Source organism: Xiphophorus hellerii, chromosome 18 (assembly GCF_003331165.1).
Source record: "Xiphophorus hellerii strain 12219 chromosome 18, Xiphophorus_hellerii-4.1, whole genome shotgun sequence".
Lineage (NCBI taxonomy): Eukaryota > Metazoa > Chordata > Actinopteri > Cyprinodontiformes > Poeciliidae > Xiphophorus > Xiphophorus hellerii.
The window spans coordinates 31,358,728-31,372,996 of record NC_045689.1 but is presented as its reverse complement, the minus strand read 5'-3'; the positions used below and the strand labels follow the sequence as shown (position 1 = coordinate 31,372,996).

The following is a 14,269-nucleotide window of genomic DNA, read 5'->3' as shown; positions in this document are numbered from 1 at the left end:
TAATCATCACCGAATAAAGGTTTAGAAAAAGAAAGAAAGAAATGTAGAAGGATAAATAAATATAATACATAGAGGATAAATAGGGGACATTGTCAAGTTTTTCTTCCTTAGGAATGCTCTGTTGAATATGAAGACATCACGCATTGGCGGAAGTGAAAGCGCTGCCACCACAAATAATGACCCGGGCGCAACACGATGCGCAAAAATAAAACATACTTTAACGAAGCTGGCAGATAAATTTTCCTCGAGGAATTTTACTAATCGAGGTACTCGAATCATTCGAGGAGTCGTTACAGCCCTAGATTTAGATCACCAGAGAGTCATTTTAATTATTTAAAGGACTGTTTTTTTTATTTTATTTTAGGGATTATGTGATAAATTTTAAGTTGCAACGGAGCTAATAAATGTTTTGTTAGAGACACAAGCTATGTTTATGTAAGTACATGTTTTAAAAATTGTGTAACTTAAACCGTTATCTTAAGTTGTAAACTTTATTTTTAATTTGCAAATATAAATGTATGGCTTTTTCTTAATGTGAATCTAAGTTTTATTGCCGATTAAATCTAAATATGTATCAGTAAAGTCTCATTGTTCACGGGTGGCTGGATGCTCAAAACGGTTGTTTTGCTTGAATGGTTGTGCAACGCTTCATCGTGTCCACTAGATGGCTCACTTTCTCTGCACATGCATGGAGCGATGTCGATTACACACTCCAGCCGCTAAGGGGCAATGTAGGTCGTCACACGGTTTTCCTCTCCGCAGAGCAAGACGAGCTTGCTGCGGCTTTTTTGGTTCAGTCTGTAGGCTGTCTGAAGACTGAGAGCTCAACCAGGAGGTGGAGTAACGTTGCTCTTCTACTCCGCGGGACCAGACATCAGCTGCAATGTTGCTATTGAGCTGAAATAACAGTATTTGTTGACTGTAATACATGACAGGTAACTTTTATTCATATTTTTGTTATAAACATGGTCTTGTTTTAGCAATATATGTTAGCCTAGCTGAAACTACAGTTGCTCCTCCTCTTGTTAACGTTCGTGGTTAGCTACACGTCACCTGTGGCTAATGTACATCTTCAAAAAAATGCAGCATGTCGACGCCGTTATAAACTTATAAAGTAAAGACCTACAGGATAATTGTTTAGGGCTTAAGTCTAACAAAGGTGTTCTTTTCGTGTGAAGATATTTTGTATTTTCCTCGTAACCCGAGTTGTTGAGCTAGCTAGCCTGCCGTTGCCTTGACAGACACCCAGCCAAAAGAAGCAGACGGTGCAGGCTGCTGTCACTTTGCAGCCTTATTTCCCTCTTGAAGTAACGTATTTTTGAAAGACAGCCCTTCACGGCAGGAAAAGTCCGCTGCAGATAAAAGTGTTGAGTGACTTCCTGAATGAAAGCCAAGCTAACGGCTCTACAGTGACACTGAAGAAATGAGTGGGTGCACCACAAAACTCGTAAAAATTACTTTTACCGATTCATTTTCGTGCTGGTTTTAGATAAACTGAAATCAGTTACATATGAGTACAAACTTTGGTCAGACACGGTTTAGTATAGACCTCAGTGTTGCATAACAGTTTGATTACCTTATCATATAGAGACCACACTTAGTTCTAGTGAATTTTCCTGTTTTTCTGTTAGTTGTTGACTTTATTATAATATATGAATCGATATTTCGTTGAAAATTGGAACCGTTATATTAAAGCTTCACTTTAGTCCAACTCTCTCAAAAAATGTCTTCAAAGTGGAACTAATTACAACAACTGTTCTGTTTTGGAATACATATTTTTCTGTGTCAAATGCATATACATTTATTTCTGTTGGTTTATTTTCTTCAGACAACTCATGGTATGTACTTCCTTAAGTGTGCAATGGAGTATGCTTACCTGTTTTTTCTCTTTTTTGTTTTTTTCTTTTTTTAATCTACCTTTTGTGAGAGTTACTTGAAACCCATAATAGCTTGTATTTTTATGTCTGATCAATTAGCCTGTTTTTGCTCACATTTTGTGGAGATCTTACATACCATTAAATTAATTTGCATCCAGTAAATAGAAACTTTCTATTATGCCCTATTCTCTTTATTTGATTATATTCACCACTTTGGCCATTTGACAAATTAGAACTTCTTATCCCACCGAAAGAATTTGAGTAGATCTTCTGCTGTGTATGAAAAAATATATTGGAGACAAATTGCCACATTTCCGGGCAGTAGGGTATAAAACATGCTTTACACTCTGGTTGTCAAAGTAGGTACAAAATACATTGTCATTTCAAAATGTCTTGTGGTAAATTACATCATTTTGTATCCAAAAAAAAAAAAAAAAGTCAAGTACGACAAGACCAAAACTGCTAAGGTGTGAAGTGGAAAAAAACCGCCTGATAACATGCTTGAGTTGCTTAGTATATGCTGAAACGGTTTTTAACTCTACTACTGTCACGATTTACACAAGAATCTCCTTTTTCCGACAGCACGCAGCAGACATGGAGCCTCACAAATCCGTGACCTTGTGGATATTTTGTTTGTGCCTAATTGGAGAGAGTGCATCTGAAAAACAAAGTTTCTTTTCACCAGAGAGTCAAAATGGTGAAAACGGCCTGTCAGGTGAGTGTGTATTCATCACGTTTTAATCTTTTGTAGCATTGGGAACGATAAACTAAGCTGACACTTACACACCATGGAGTGCTACAGTATTACAGTTTGTACTACATCTTTGTGATTGTGCAGGCACTAAATGTGGCTGTGCTGAGAATAGTACAGCTGGCATTTGCCATTGAGCTCTGTCTGTCCTCCAGCGTAGAGCAAGGCACCAAGTCAAACCCAACAGAATTAAGCTCATGTAGACGAGATAAAACAGCATCAAAGCCATGCAAACTGATAGTGTAGCACAGTTTTTATTATTATTTGAAAATTAGGAACTCTGTAACCCAGGTTTGTCTTTTATCTCTGAACTTGTCTGAGTCCATGAAGAAACTTTGTTTAAGCAACAGAAACTCTTGATCTGTCAGCTGTAAAATATGAACTTTGTGTTGATTTGGGCTTTTAATGTGCTGACTTGTGCCTCTGTTACCCATTAGGATTTTGTACTACTTGTTTGCACACGTCGCTAACTCGTTTGGTTGTGGTCTTTGTCACTGTTGCTGAGCAGACGGTTAGAGTGAGAAATACTCTGACATTTTGTTCACATCACTTGCACACCAGCTGAAGTGTATCTAAAGACATGTTACTGATCCTCTCACCAGGCTTATTGTGAGAAAATTTGTTTCTGATTTGAAAAGAAAAGGTTCAAGCGTCCTAAATGTATCCTGAATTCCGGTTGTCGACGGTAACTGTCTCCGTTATTAGGTGGCGAACAGTGTGCTGCTCGCCATGCAGGCACACAGAATAGTTTACGCAACTTGAGCTCTTACAAAAAAAAAGCTGGCCAACCGGTATGTAAATACCTTATCTAGTGTCTCTGGATGTTTGCAAGCCAAATGAGAAGAAAGACCTGGTTACGTGTGTGAGACTTTTGCAGGTGGTGGCCCCTTTTTTTTTTTTTTTCCTGGCTTTTAGTCTCTGTTAGAGAGAATGTCTTTTCCTCTGCGGTATGTGGCTTTGCAGGTTTACTGAGGCTGAAAAGCTTGCATGCTGTGGCTCAAAAATTAACTTTTCGCTACACGGAAGTTAACTTCTTTGTTCTGGTTTAGTGGTTTCACTTAAGGCACAATTTAACAACAAGAAAATGTAGTTGGTCCTGTTTCCCGGTGTGTGCTCAGTGGAATGACACATTTTAGACTATTTGCTCTCTGTTCAGCTTTTGTTGAAACATGTTGATTTCAAAGACATAAAACTTTGTTTTGCATACTTTGATACTTTGTGTTTATTCAAATCAGAAGCTTTTTATGCAGAATTATGAGAAACAAAAACTTACAAACAATCAGAATTAGGGACTTTTTAGAGCTCTTGTCTCAGGTAAATACACTTAAGGGGAAGTTAGGTTTATTTTGAGCAAGGTGACGACATAATGTTGCAAGGTCCTTTCAAAAGATTTTAAAAGTAACGGTCATCAGGGAAAAGAAAATTTTGTGTTCAAACTCAAACCATAGTATAGACGACCCCAAATTGTACAAAAGTAGAATTATGTAATATCATAAAACTGCAGTATTGCAATGAAGAAATCTCCTTTAAGATGTTTTTGCAGAAGCATATTGTCATTGCTGAAGCTGAATCGGTGCTGTGTGTGTAACTAAACCATCAATTCTCACTGACAAGGCCTCTCTCCTCATTGACCCTAACCTTCCCATCCTTGTTCAAGGGTTTTTGGGAAATGCTACTAACATGCTTCTTAAAAGTACAACTAAACATGAACTAAAATAAGAATTTCCAAATCAAAGATGAAAGCAGCCATTTGCCATGATAAACCTGTATTATTATGTAAACTATACTTGGTGTTATAAAGACTTTTTTGCTCGCTTACAGATTTTTAAGGTTTTCAGAATTTTCATCCCACTTAAATGTTTTAATCAAACTAATTTTAATGTGCAGTGGTTTATTATATTTACTGTTTATTTACTTAGGAAAAAACATCCATCCTTTTTTCAAGGGCCACAGTTCACAAAGGGAAACCTGTAGAAGTTACAAGATTAACCTGACTCTAAATGGAAAAGCATTTTCTCCCTTGTTATATCAATAATTACTTTTGTTAATGTCTGTTTCTCTAAGCATACCCAGGCCTGATTCCTACTTTTAGAATCAATACATTTCTGAGATAGAATGTGCCTGTCAACATAAAGTTGGAAAAAATATCTCAAAAACAGAACATCCTCTCCTGATCAAAACAAATTCAGCAACAGGTGAAAAACTATATTGATATATTGTCAATTGTTTGTCTAAAATAATCTTACGAAGCCATTTCTAAAGCTTAGAGCTCCAGTTAACCACAGTGAGAAAAAAGTAAAGAAAATATGCAACAGTGGTGAACCTTTCCAGGTGTGGCCAGCCATTGCGAAACAGTGCTTCCTTAAGGAGAGAAAAACATAAAATACTGCATATTAGGGCTGCAGAATTGGCATTGGCGCAGTATTACTGACTTTGCATCAATGTCAACAGAATCGATTGGACTGCAGTATAAACTAGCAATGCTATGCATTCATCGAGGGATGTACGACATGGCATAATATTTGTATCCCGATGTCTATTGTGATAGTTGGTGGTACCAGGTGTATGTACAGTATATGTATTTATATATGTATTTACCGCCACATATCACACGTCCCTAGATGTTTCACAGAACAACTCAGTGAAAAGTGTCAATTAAAAAAAATATAGTGAGGGAGAGAGAAGTAGGTCAGCTATGCTAGCTTGACTTTAACAATCTTAACATGTAGGTGTGCTGTGGAACTCTGTGTTTCGTTTCAGTTAAAAAAAAAAAAAAAGGTGACCCACACACTAACTCTGACAGATCATCAGTTTAAATTAGCTAATCAACCACTGCATTCAGACAATCAGTTATTAATAATCGCAAAATAAACATCAAGCCTGAGAGCATAGCACTGCAACGGACTGAATGTTCTGCTCTTTGGAAGGGAAATGTTTGTGTGTTTTTGCTGCTGAATTCTGATTTATAAGTGGAGCTGTTGTCAGTCAGTTTCTATAGCAACAGGTTTGAGAGTCAAAGGAAAAATATGAATGGCTTTGAGTTACTCTTCAACAGTTTTTCTGCATTATTTTTCCCTTTGCTGAACTAAATTAATAATACCTACATGTCCGGGTTTCATTTTGTTAGTGGAATTGTTCTGCCGCAGCAGTGTGGTTATGGATGCTGTGTAAAAGAATAGTCTCCTTATTACCGTAGTTTCCTTATGTAAACAATAACATGCAACGTGTCCACAGGGTCACGTTAGTTTGGTTAACTATTTATTTCCTTCAGTAAATAAAATCACTATTTGGAAACAGCATTTTTGTATTTACTTAGGTTTTCTTCCACTAATGTTAAAAATTACTTCATGTGAAGCATTTAAGTAATCAAAAAAAAGTAAGAACAACAGAAATCTCGAAGTGCACTGCACTGCACTATAATGCCATTATGATAATGCAAAAATGTTCTCCATAATTGAACACTTTGTAATGTGCATTGCCATAATAACGACTCCCGAGAGTCTTTGTGAAAGAGCCGAAATGTATTTTTTTTCTCTTCTTTCCCTCTCAGATAGATGGTTCAAGATTTCTAATAACACAAGAAGAACTACAAAGACACAGAGGGTAGAGGGGCTAATCCTAGAATTATGAAAATTATCCAATGGAAATTAAAAACCTCTGTCCACAGAAACCTTTCACTTGATGCCTTTAATCTTTATTTTTATGGATAAACTCGATTATTAAAGTCCCAAACTTTTAAACGACGGCTATTTTAGATCTGACAGTGATTCGTTTGCAGCTATTTCTGGCCGATGCATTCAGACAATACTTGGGTTCTTTGTAGCACAGAGACTTTGACTGAAATGCCTTGTATAAACAATACTTTCTCTGCAGCCAAGGAATTTAGTCCTTAGTTATTTTAGCAGACTAGAGCCTCTTTGGGGAAGTTTCTGGCATTTTTCCAAAGTTAAAAAAATATTAAAACTGGTGGAATTATGTATTGTTTTAAAACAAAGAGATGGGATACACTATAAATGGTGCACAAAACATTTTTTTATATTCAGCTTGTCTGGATACTAATCTATAATTTAGAATGTAATTTAAAATAATTTATTTCAGTACTTCTATTCAGTGCCAAAAAGTAAGTAAAAGAAAAAGTGCATACGGATACATCAAACATATTTTTTTGTTAATTTTGAGCTAATTCAAAGTTAAGTGTTAGGAAAAAGTGTGGGGAGAAAAAAATGGTGCACAAGTAAATGAGATAACCGCAGACGTTTGAGGGTTTATAAGAAAACCTGTTTAAGAGCCTTAAGTGGTTTTTCTTTACCACTATGGATGATGGCTGTTTCTGCAGAGCCTCTGCATGTAAGTGTGTATAAGACATGGAGTATTATTGGCACATTCCTTGCGTTAAGCTACTCCTGAACCAGATACTCTACACACTTTATCTGGGTGCCTGGATTGCTCCTCAGGGGTCAAAGGTTCTCTTTTCAGATGAAAGTATAGGTCTCAGAGCCTGGAGGAAGAGTGCAACCCAATGTCCAATGAGTCCAATGTTGAATCTTCTTTTTCTTTCAGATTTTTGTCGTATCGATGAACAACTATGCAAAGACGACAACGCCGTTCTCACCTTTGAGGCCATCTGTAATATCCATAAGCAGATGGATGATGATGCAAACGGCAACGTAGATGTAGTAGAGACTGATGGCGTAAGTACTCAATACTGCAAAATCTTACCACTCTTTTTTTTTTTTGTCTAGCTTCTAGTGCAAATATTTTAACACACTTAGACTAACTTAGAAGTAACTTTTCAGCAAGATTGTTTTCATTTGTAACAAGGGGAAGATGTCTTATTTCACTTATTATAAGCTCAAGCCTTGACTAGGCTCAAGCTCACTTATTATGAGTGAAATAATCTGCAAAGGGAACATTCTTTTTTAAAAATCAATATTAAGGAAGCTGGATTTTAAGAACAGGTTGTAGATATTGATCATATTGCTCGAAGTGAATTTATTTTCTGTTGCACAATCACTTATAATCACCACACAGTCATGAAATCTTTCTACATCATTTTATCAAGAAGGAAACAGCATCAGGGCTTATTACTGTCTTTTACCTCTGTTGACTTCACTGCAGTGGGAGTGCTATGTGGGGCTCATTTTAAAAAGCGTGTCGGTGGTTCAGTGGGTGGTTTGGCCTACAGTCTAGTGAACATTCATTAGTGAGGCTGTGTAAACCAGTCAAGTGGTAACTACCATTCTAGTGGGTTTTAAAGTGGTTGTGCTTATAAGTTGGTGAAATAAAATGATCAGTTTTAGATCCAATTTTCTTTGCAGAAAAACAATTTTTGGAGTAAAAATTGAAGTCACAGTAAAATTAACCAGACATTACATGACTGGATCAAAGTAAAGCAAAGGAATCCTTTGAATTTAGTTGTTATAAAGCAAAAATGTATTAGCAGTAAATTAGTAACATACACTTTCTAGTCATCTTATTTAGTGCATTTTGCTAGTATTGAGTTTCTAACTGCACCAGAACGTGTTGGAAACATTCCTGAAATATTTTGCTCCACATTGTCATGATGGCACCATGCAGTTGCTGCAGATTTGTTTCCAGTGCCGTCATGATGGCAGCTTCCTGCTTCTCTGCATCCCCAAGAGGCTCTGTTACATTGGTATCTGGTGGCTGCAGAGACACAGGAGTACAGTCATCTTCAACAGTTAGTTTGAGGTGATTGAGCTGTGTGACGTTATGCATTCTAGTGAAATGTGTGTCAGAAAACTGGAACACATTTGTAAGAGAACGGAGGGACAGGAGAATGTCCCATACCATTACTCTAAGATTTCAGTTGTATTGCACTTAAGTGGTGCTTCAGAAAAAAACAACTGACTTACTTGTCTTCCATTAGGTGATACCAAAAACTCTCGATAACTGTGTTCATGGAGATTGTAATACTAAATAGGAAATTATGGTTGGCAGTGCAAACTGCATGGCTGTCCTGTCAGTGCAATATGCACAGAAGAAGAAAAAGCGAAACTTATTGGATCAGTGCAGGATGCCAGGAGACTGCAAGAAGAATCCTGTTGTTGGGTACAGAGGAAGACTAGGCTCAAGCTTCTTATTGTAGGCATGTATGATTGTTTTAGTCGTTGGGAAAAAGATCAGGTGACGATAATAGAGATGCAGCACAGGATTGTGGGGGTGCTTTGCTCATAGGCCTGTCACGATAGCAAATTTTGCTCAACGATTAACTGTCTCAAAAATTATTGCGATAAACGATAATATTGTTTGAAGACCTTTTTACACTGATTTAATGGAAATGACGTAATAATGCATGCGATTTCCTGCCAAAGATAGATACACTTTATTTTCAAGAGAACATTTAACACTTGAGCTGATAAACAAAATAAAGAAAACAACCACAAACAAAAATAAAATGGATTCTCAGTCTCCATTAACAAAAAACTCACTTGGAAAAAAAAACTAAACAACATAAAGCCAAAGTGGAAATAAATACTGCATTCAACCAAAAGAGTGCAGATTATGAAGTCTGTATATTATGTTGCCCTTCAGTAATAATTAGATTTAAATAGAGAAGATGGGCACATCCGACTACCTGATGCAATAGTTCACACTATATGATTTTTTGCTGCTATTTTCCCCCTTATGACAATCTTAGAACGTTGGTCTTTCTAAGGTTGTGTGGTGTGTTAGGGTTGCTGCTCAGATCTAAATCAGGGGTTTTCCCCGACTGGGAGCCTGTTGAATGTGACAGGTAGCCAATCAGAAAGCGGATTCTAATCTGTGTTTTCTGAGGGGAAATTACAGAGGGGAATCCCAAACAGCTGACAGGCGCACCGGACATTGGAGACGATATGTGGAAACAACATTAACTTCAACATGCAAAGAATATAGAAATGACAAGGGGAGGAGTTGGAGCGAAATTGCTACTGCAGTTGATAAACTCGGTAACTTTTCAGCTGTTCTTCATTAACGTGACATAAATAGGTTATAATGATTTCCATTCAGTCAGGACTGACACTAGCCACATGCATTGCAGGTAGATTGTAGTAAAGCATTGATTAATGCCTGGTTTTAAAATTAGTTCACTGGACTTGTAGTCATTATTTTGTGCCCATTGTTGGACACCACACGGCAGGAACGAACCCGATGAACCGTTATACCTAGGATTTCTGTCGGGTAATGTGTGGTCTGTCAGGTTTTGAAAATGGGCCGACAATCGAGCTCGTGTGCGCTGGGCTTTACACTAAGTAAAATGAGGAAGGGAGGGTCAGTGGAGAGCACCGGAGTTGAGCCTTTTTTCACTGGGTGTCATCAACAGAAAGAGAAAAAGGCCGGAAGAGACGATAATGCCGATAATTAAAATGACGTTGATAGTTTTAATTTATCGTACGATTAATTGATTTACCGTTTATCGCGACAGGCCTATTTGCTCACATTTTTATATCGGTGCGACCCTGACTAATGCTTTTATTTCACTCAGTCTTAAGAGTGCATTTATGTTGTAAAATGTCTCTATTTGTAATGGCTTCAAGAATCCTTGTCATCCTGCAGTTCCTCCGAGAAGATCTTAACTACCATGACCCCAAAGCCAAGCATAACAGTTTCCATGGCGATGACCAGTTCATCAGTGTGGAGGACTTGTGGAATGCCTGGAAGGGATCTGAAGGTACTGCTTTAAGGCTGTGCTTCAAATGTTTTTGGGTTTTTTTCTGTTTTTGTTTTTGTTGCTGTTGTTCTTTGAAGTTGTACTAAACTAAGAACCAAAACCTTTCTTTAAGTGTTATGTTCTTTTCCTCCTAGAATGCTCGCCATTCACTTAATTTGTATGTTTCCCTTGGAATAATCCTCAGGACCATCTGTCCTTAGATGAAACTTGTGTTTCATGATTCAGGATGGGGTCAGTGTACAGAAGAGAGACTAGGGAAAAAAAAATCTGTTTTATTTATTATTGTCTCTATGTGACCTTTAAAACAGTTTTTTATCAGTACTTGTGTTTCCATTGACCATAAAATTCCACAAGTTGGAATCTGAAAATAAATTCACTTAGTGGAAACCTGCCAATTTTCAGAACGCTAGTATGGGGTAGAATATTTTAGCTTTATCAAAATTGGTGTGTTTTGCAAAACTGCCAAGGAAAGACTTTTTTTCACATCACACTAATCACAAGAGTTTGTATCCAGAGCTCCACCAGCTTTGCAGTCTATCAAAAGTTGGGTTTGTCATTTGAAAGTTTTGAATCAATAGTTCATCTGTAAAATCCCTGACTACAGTTTAACAAAAACGCCACTCCCAAGCATAAGGTACTTGTCACTACTTTACAGTAAGATACCCACATCTCCTCTGATGGCGAATTGATGAGTGCTAGCGCCATGGCTGGAATATGAATATACCTCATGTAATGCTTCACATCCATCACTGCCATGATTTTTAATGAACAAACTTATTAACGTGTAATTTTAATTGCATGTCTTATTCAATAGAAATACCTCAATTGCAAAATTGTATTTCTTCAAACATTAGCAGAATATCGACAAAGTTTTGCATACATTTGTTGTAGAAACACAGCTAAAGAAATGGCATTTAGGAACGTTCCTTAACAACCTAACAGATTCACAGCTAAGCTCACACACCCTGGTGAAGCATCTCACTCTCCTAATGAAGCAGCAGAGCAGTTGATTAGATTCATGTGGGCTAAGGAATGGTGGTCTTATCAGCTGCAGATAGTGGCAGAGTGGACATCATTGACTCTGTCAGCACAAAATCCACTTCCACTCTCTCCTCTTTGAGATTATCAGTTTGGCTTCTCTGTCTGGTACAGAGAGCTCTGCTGTATCTTGTACTCATGTAGCTCAGAGCCCCCTTTTCTTTGCTTGTAGTGCTCACTTGCCCTGCATTGCAGTTTCTAGAAAATGCTCTGGAGCTTTTGGGCTGGGTTTTTTTTTTCTTTAACTGTAATGTGTCAGCCTAGACAGCAGGTGCTTTTGATTCTGTGTAGAAGTTGCAAGGAAAATTTGACAATTTTTGATTATCCTGGACTGGCCATCATATTATATTCTCCTTACTATCCATAGTCATCCATGATACATGATTTTTTTTCATGTTCTCATAGTATTGCATCATTTTAAAAAATTCCCCAAGGCTTCCAACTCAGACATCAATAAATATTTTCTTGGCTGAAGATTCTCTGTATGTCTTTTCAATTCTTGGTTGCAGGAACGTCTTTTGTCTTTACACTCTAATTTTATAAAATACAGGACCAGTTGAACAACTTCATCTGACTCATTGTTTTTCTTTTCAGTGTATAATTGGACAGTAGATGAAGTGGTGGAATGGCTCATCAACTATGTAGAATTACCTCAGTATGTGGATGCATTTCGCAAGCTGGCTTTCAATGGAAGTATTATGCCAAGGTAAGACTAGAGGAGGCCAGCTGAGTCAAGCTTACGTCACGAAGATTAGATTTCAGACTCAACAGAGATTTGTGTCCAAAAGACTTGAAACTTGACTTAGTCTCAGAAGTTCAACACTTTTATTTATCGACAGCTTGCCTTGGTCATTGTGTTTTCACCTATACCTGAAATTTGAACATCTTTACTTTGTAGAATCAACAACAAAGGTCTTATAATGTGGATTTAGAAAACGGGTTCAGTTACTGAAAATTCTCAAGCTTAGAGTGAAGAGAAGAAAAGCTTCCAAACAATATTAAATGCCACATATAGTTGAGTGGACATGATAAAGAATTTTTTTCTATTTTTTCTTTTTCGTCCCTATAATGACTGTTTGGTTGATTCATTCAGAAATGAAACATTACCAAGTTTTAAAATATTTCTACTGATTTTCTTTGAGGATAAATGCCTATTTATATGTCCAATTGGGTAAATATAACGTTTCATCAGTTTTCAAAATAGACGTTTAGTGTTCATGTAGTCGTAGAAACCAAGTGTACAGGTTTGGAATCTTAATTTGGAGCGATACAGGGTTAGAGACACGGCAATTGTTATGAATTTGATCCTAAAATATTCATTTCAAATGTTAGAGACTGGAGACTAAACTTGTAAAAAATGACTTGTAAACCACTGATTACTTAACAGTCATTGCTTTAAAAAAGGATGAGCTTGGAAGTACGGTAGAATCACTTGACAGATGAAAATGGATAACGCCTTTTGCTTCCTTCTTCCTATTTCCTGTACAGTGAAGATGTGTCTGCTCTCTCTCAGGCTGGCTGTGAAGAATACCACTCTGACGGTCTCCATTCTGAAGATTCTGGACCGCAGCCATGTGCAGAAACTACAGCTCAAAGCTTTGGACACCGTGCTTTTTGGACCACCTCTCAGTATGTAGTTGTTTTCTTGTCATTTGTTTTAATCTGTACTTTTAACTATCGTACTTTTCGGACTATAAGCCGCTACTTTTTTCCCACGCTTTGAACCATGGGGCTTATAGCCCGGTGCAGCTTTCCTGTGGATTTTTCTTCAACCACCAGGGGGCTCTTTAGCAGGAAGTGAGTCATTGTAAGTCAGAATTGGAAATCAAAGAAGAAAATGCTAATTTTCATTTAGAACAAGCACATGCTAGCAGCAGGCACGAGTGAGAAATGTTTTCAAACTCATACCCCCTCATCATAGAAACAACACAAAGAAGTTCATATGATGCAGCTTTTAAATTGAGGGCTAAAGATCTGATAGTACAAGAGGGAAATAGAGCCACTAAGCTCAGTATGAACAAATCCATTTTTCGGCATTGGAGATGGAGGGCTACGTCCTTAATAGCAGATTTATTAAGTATGAAAACTGAGAGCGGTGGAGATACCAGCGGCTTATATTCTGGTGCGGCGTTTCCAGTTTTTTTCAAAACATTTGTAGGTGCGGCTTATAGTGAGGTGCGCTCTATAGTCCGGAAAGTACGGTAGTCAAAGATCGTTTTTCAAATACTTGGGGGGCTGGGGGTGGAGGGATGGAGGAAGGTTTATGAGCACTCTATTGGGACAATCTACAAAAATCATGTGACCAGCTCAATGTGGCTTTATAAACTTTAGACTTTTATTAAGAACTTTCCAGCATTACAAACATGATTGCACATTTTTTCCTGCTTTAAACAGCTTCTTATCTTCAAGATATGTTTGATTTTATGTGCTTCAACCATGTATTCATAAGCCATCCTTATCATTTATTCTCTTGCACCACCCATCTTTTGAAATGTGATACCCTTTGTATGAGTTTCAGGGTGTGATGAATCACAGTGTCTGTGCTCCAGATGACTCTCATTGACAAACACAATTCTCATCCCATTTCTCTTCCTCTCTGGTGTCACTCTACTTCTGCATTCACAAACTAAAACCGCTCAGGTTGCTATTCCTTTTGAATAGGGCGTGCTTCGAGCTATTATAGCTTAAAGCTATTATACCTATTATAATATAATAAAAACTGCAAACAAATCCTTGGTAGATTTCCAGTGCAAGTTGGAAAATTAGAAATCTATTTTTATAATGTTAAATGATTAAGCTTAGAAAAAAAGTGAAATATCATTTAGGACAGAGTATCTTTGGATTATATAATGACTGTTGGAGCTCATCTAATCCCTAATGAACTTTAAGAAGATTTAATGAGCCTTCCAAGAAAGCAGGCATCAGCCCTGG

The 14,269-nt window shown here is 37.3% G+C and overlaps 1 protein-coding gene across 4 annotated transcripts in view; it reads left to right on the top strand.

Moving 5' to 3' along the window:
* The first annotated feature begins 787 nt into the window (after positions 1-787).
* The window catches only part of stim1a (stromal interaction molecule 1a), a 36,841-nt gene continuing 23,359 nt past the window's right edge, over positions 788-14,269 (top strand). For 2 of the 4 annotated variants that reach the window (XM_032590329.1, XM_032590328.1), the window contains exons 1-6: positions 788-935; positions 2,460-2,592; positions 7,189-7,319; positions 10,186-10,300; positions 11,933-12,044; positions 12,852-12,967. In XM_032590329.1, the coding sequence (XP_032446220.1) occupies positions 2,472-2,592; positions 7,189-7,319; positions 10,186-10,300; positions 11,933-12,044; positions 12,852-12,967 (595 nt within the window). In that variant the 5' untranslated portion in view covers positions 788-935; positions 2,460-2,471. The remainder of the gene's footprint in view (positions 936-2,459; positions 2,593-7,188; positions 7,320-10,185; positions 10,301-11,932; positions 12,045-12,851; positions 12,968-14,269) is intronic. The other 2 variants (XM_032590330.1, XM_032590331.1) reach the window with 2 other exon arrangements.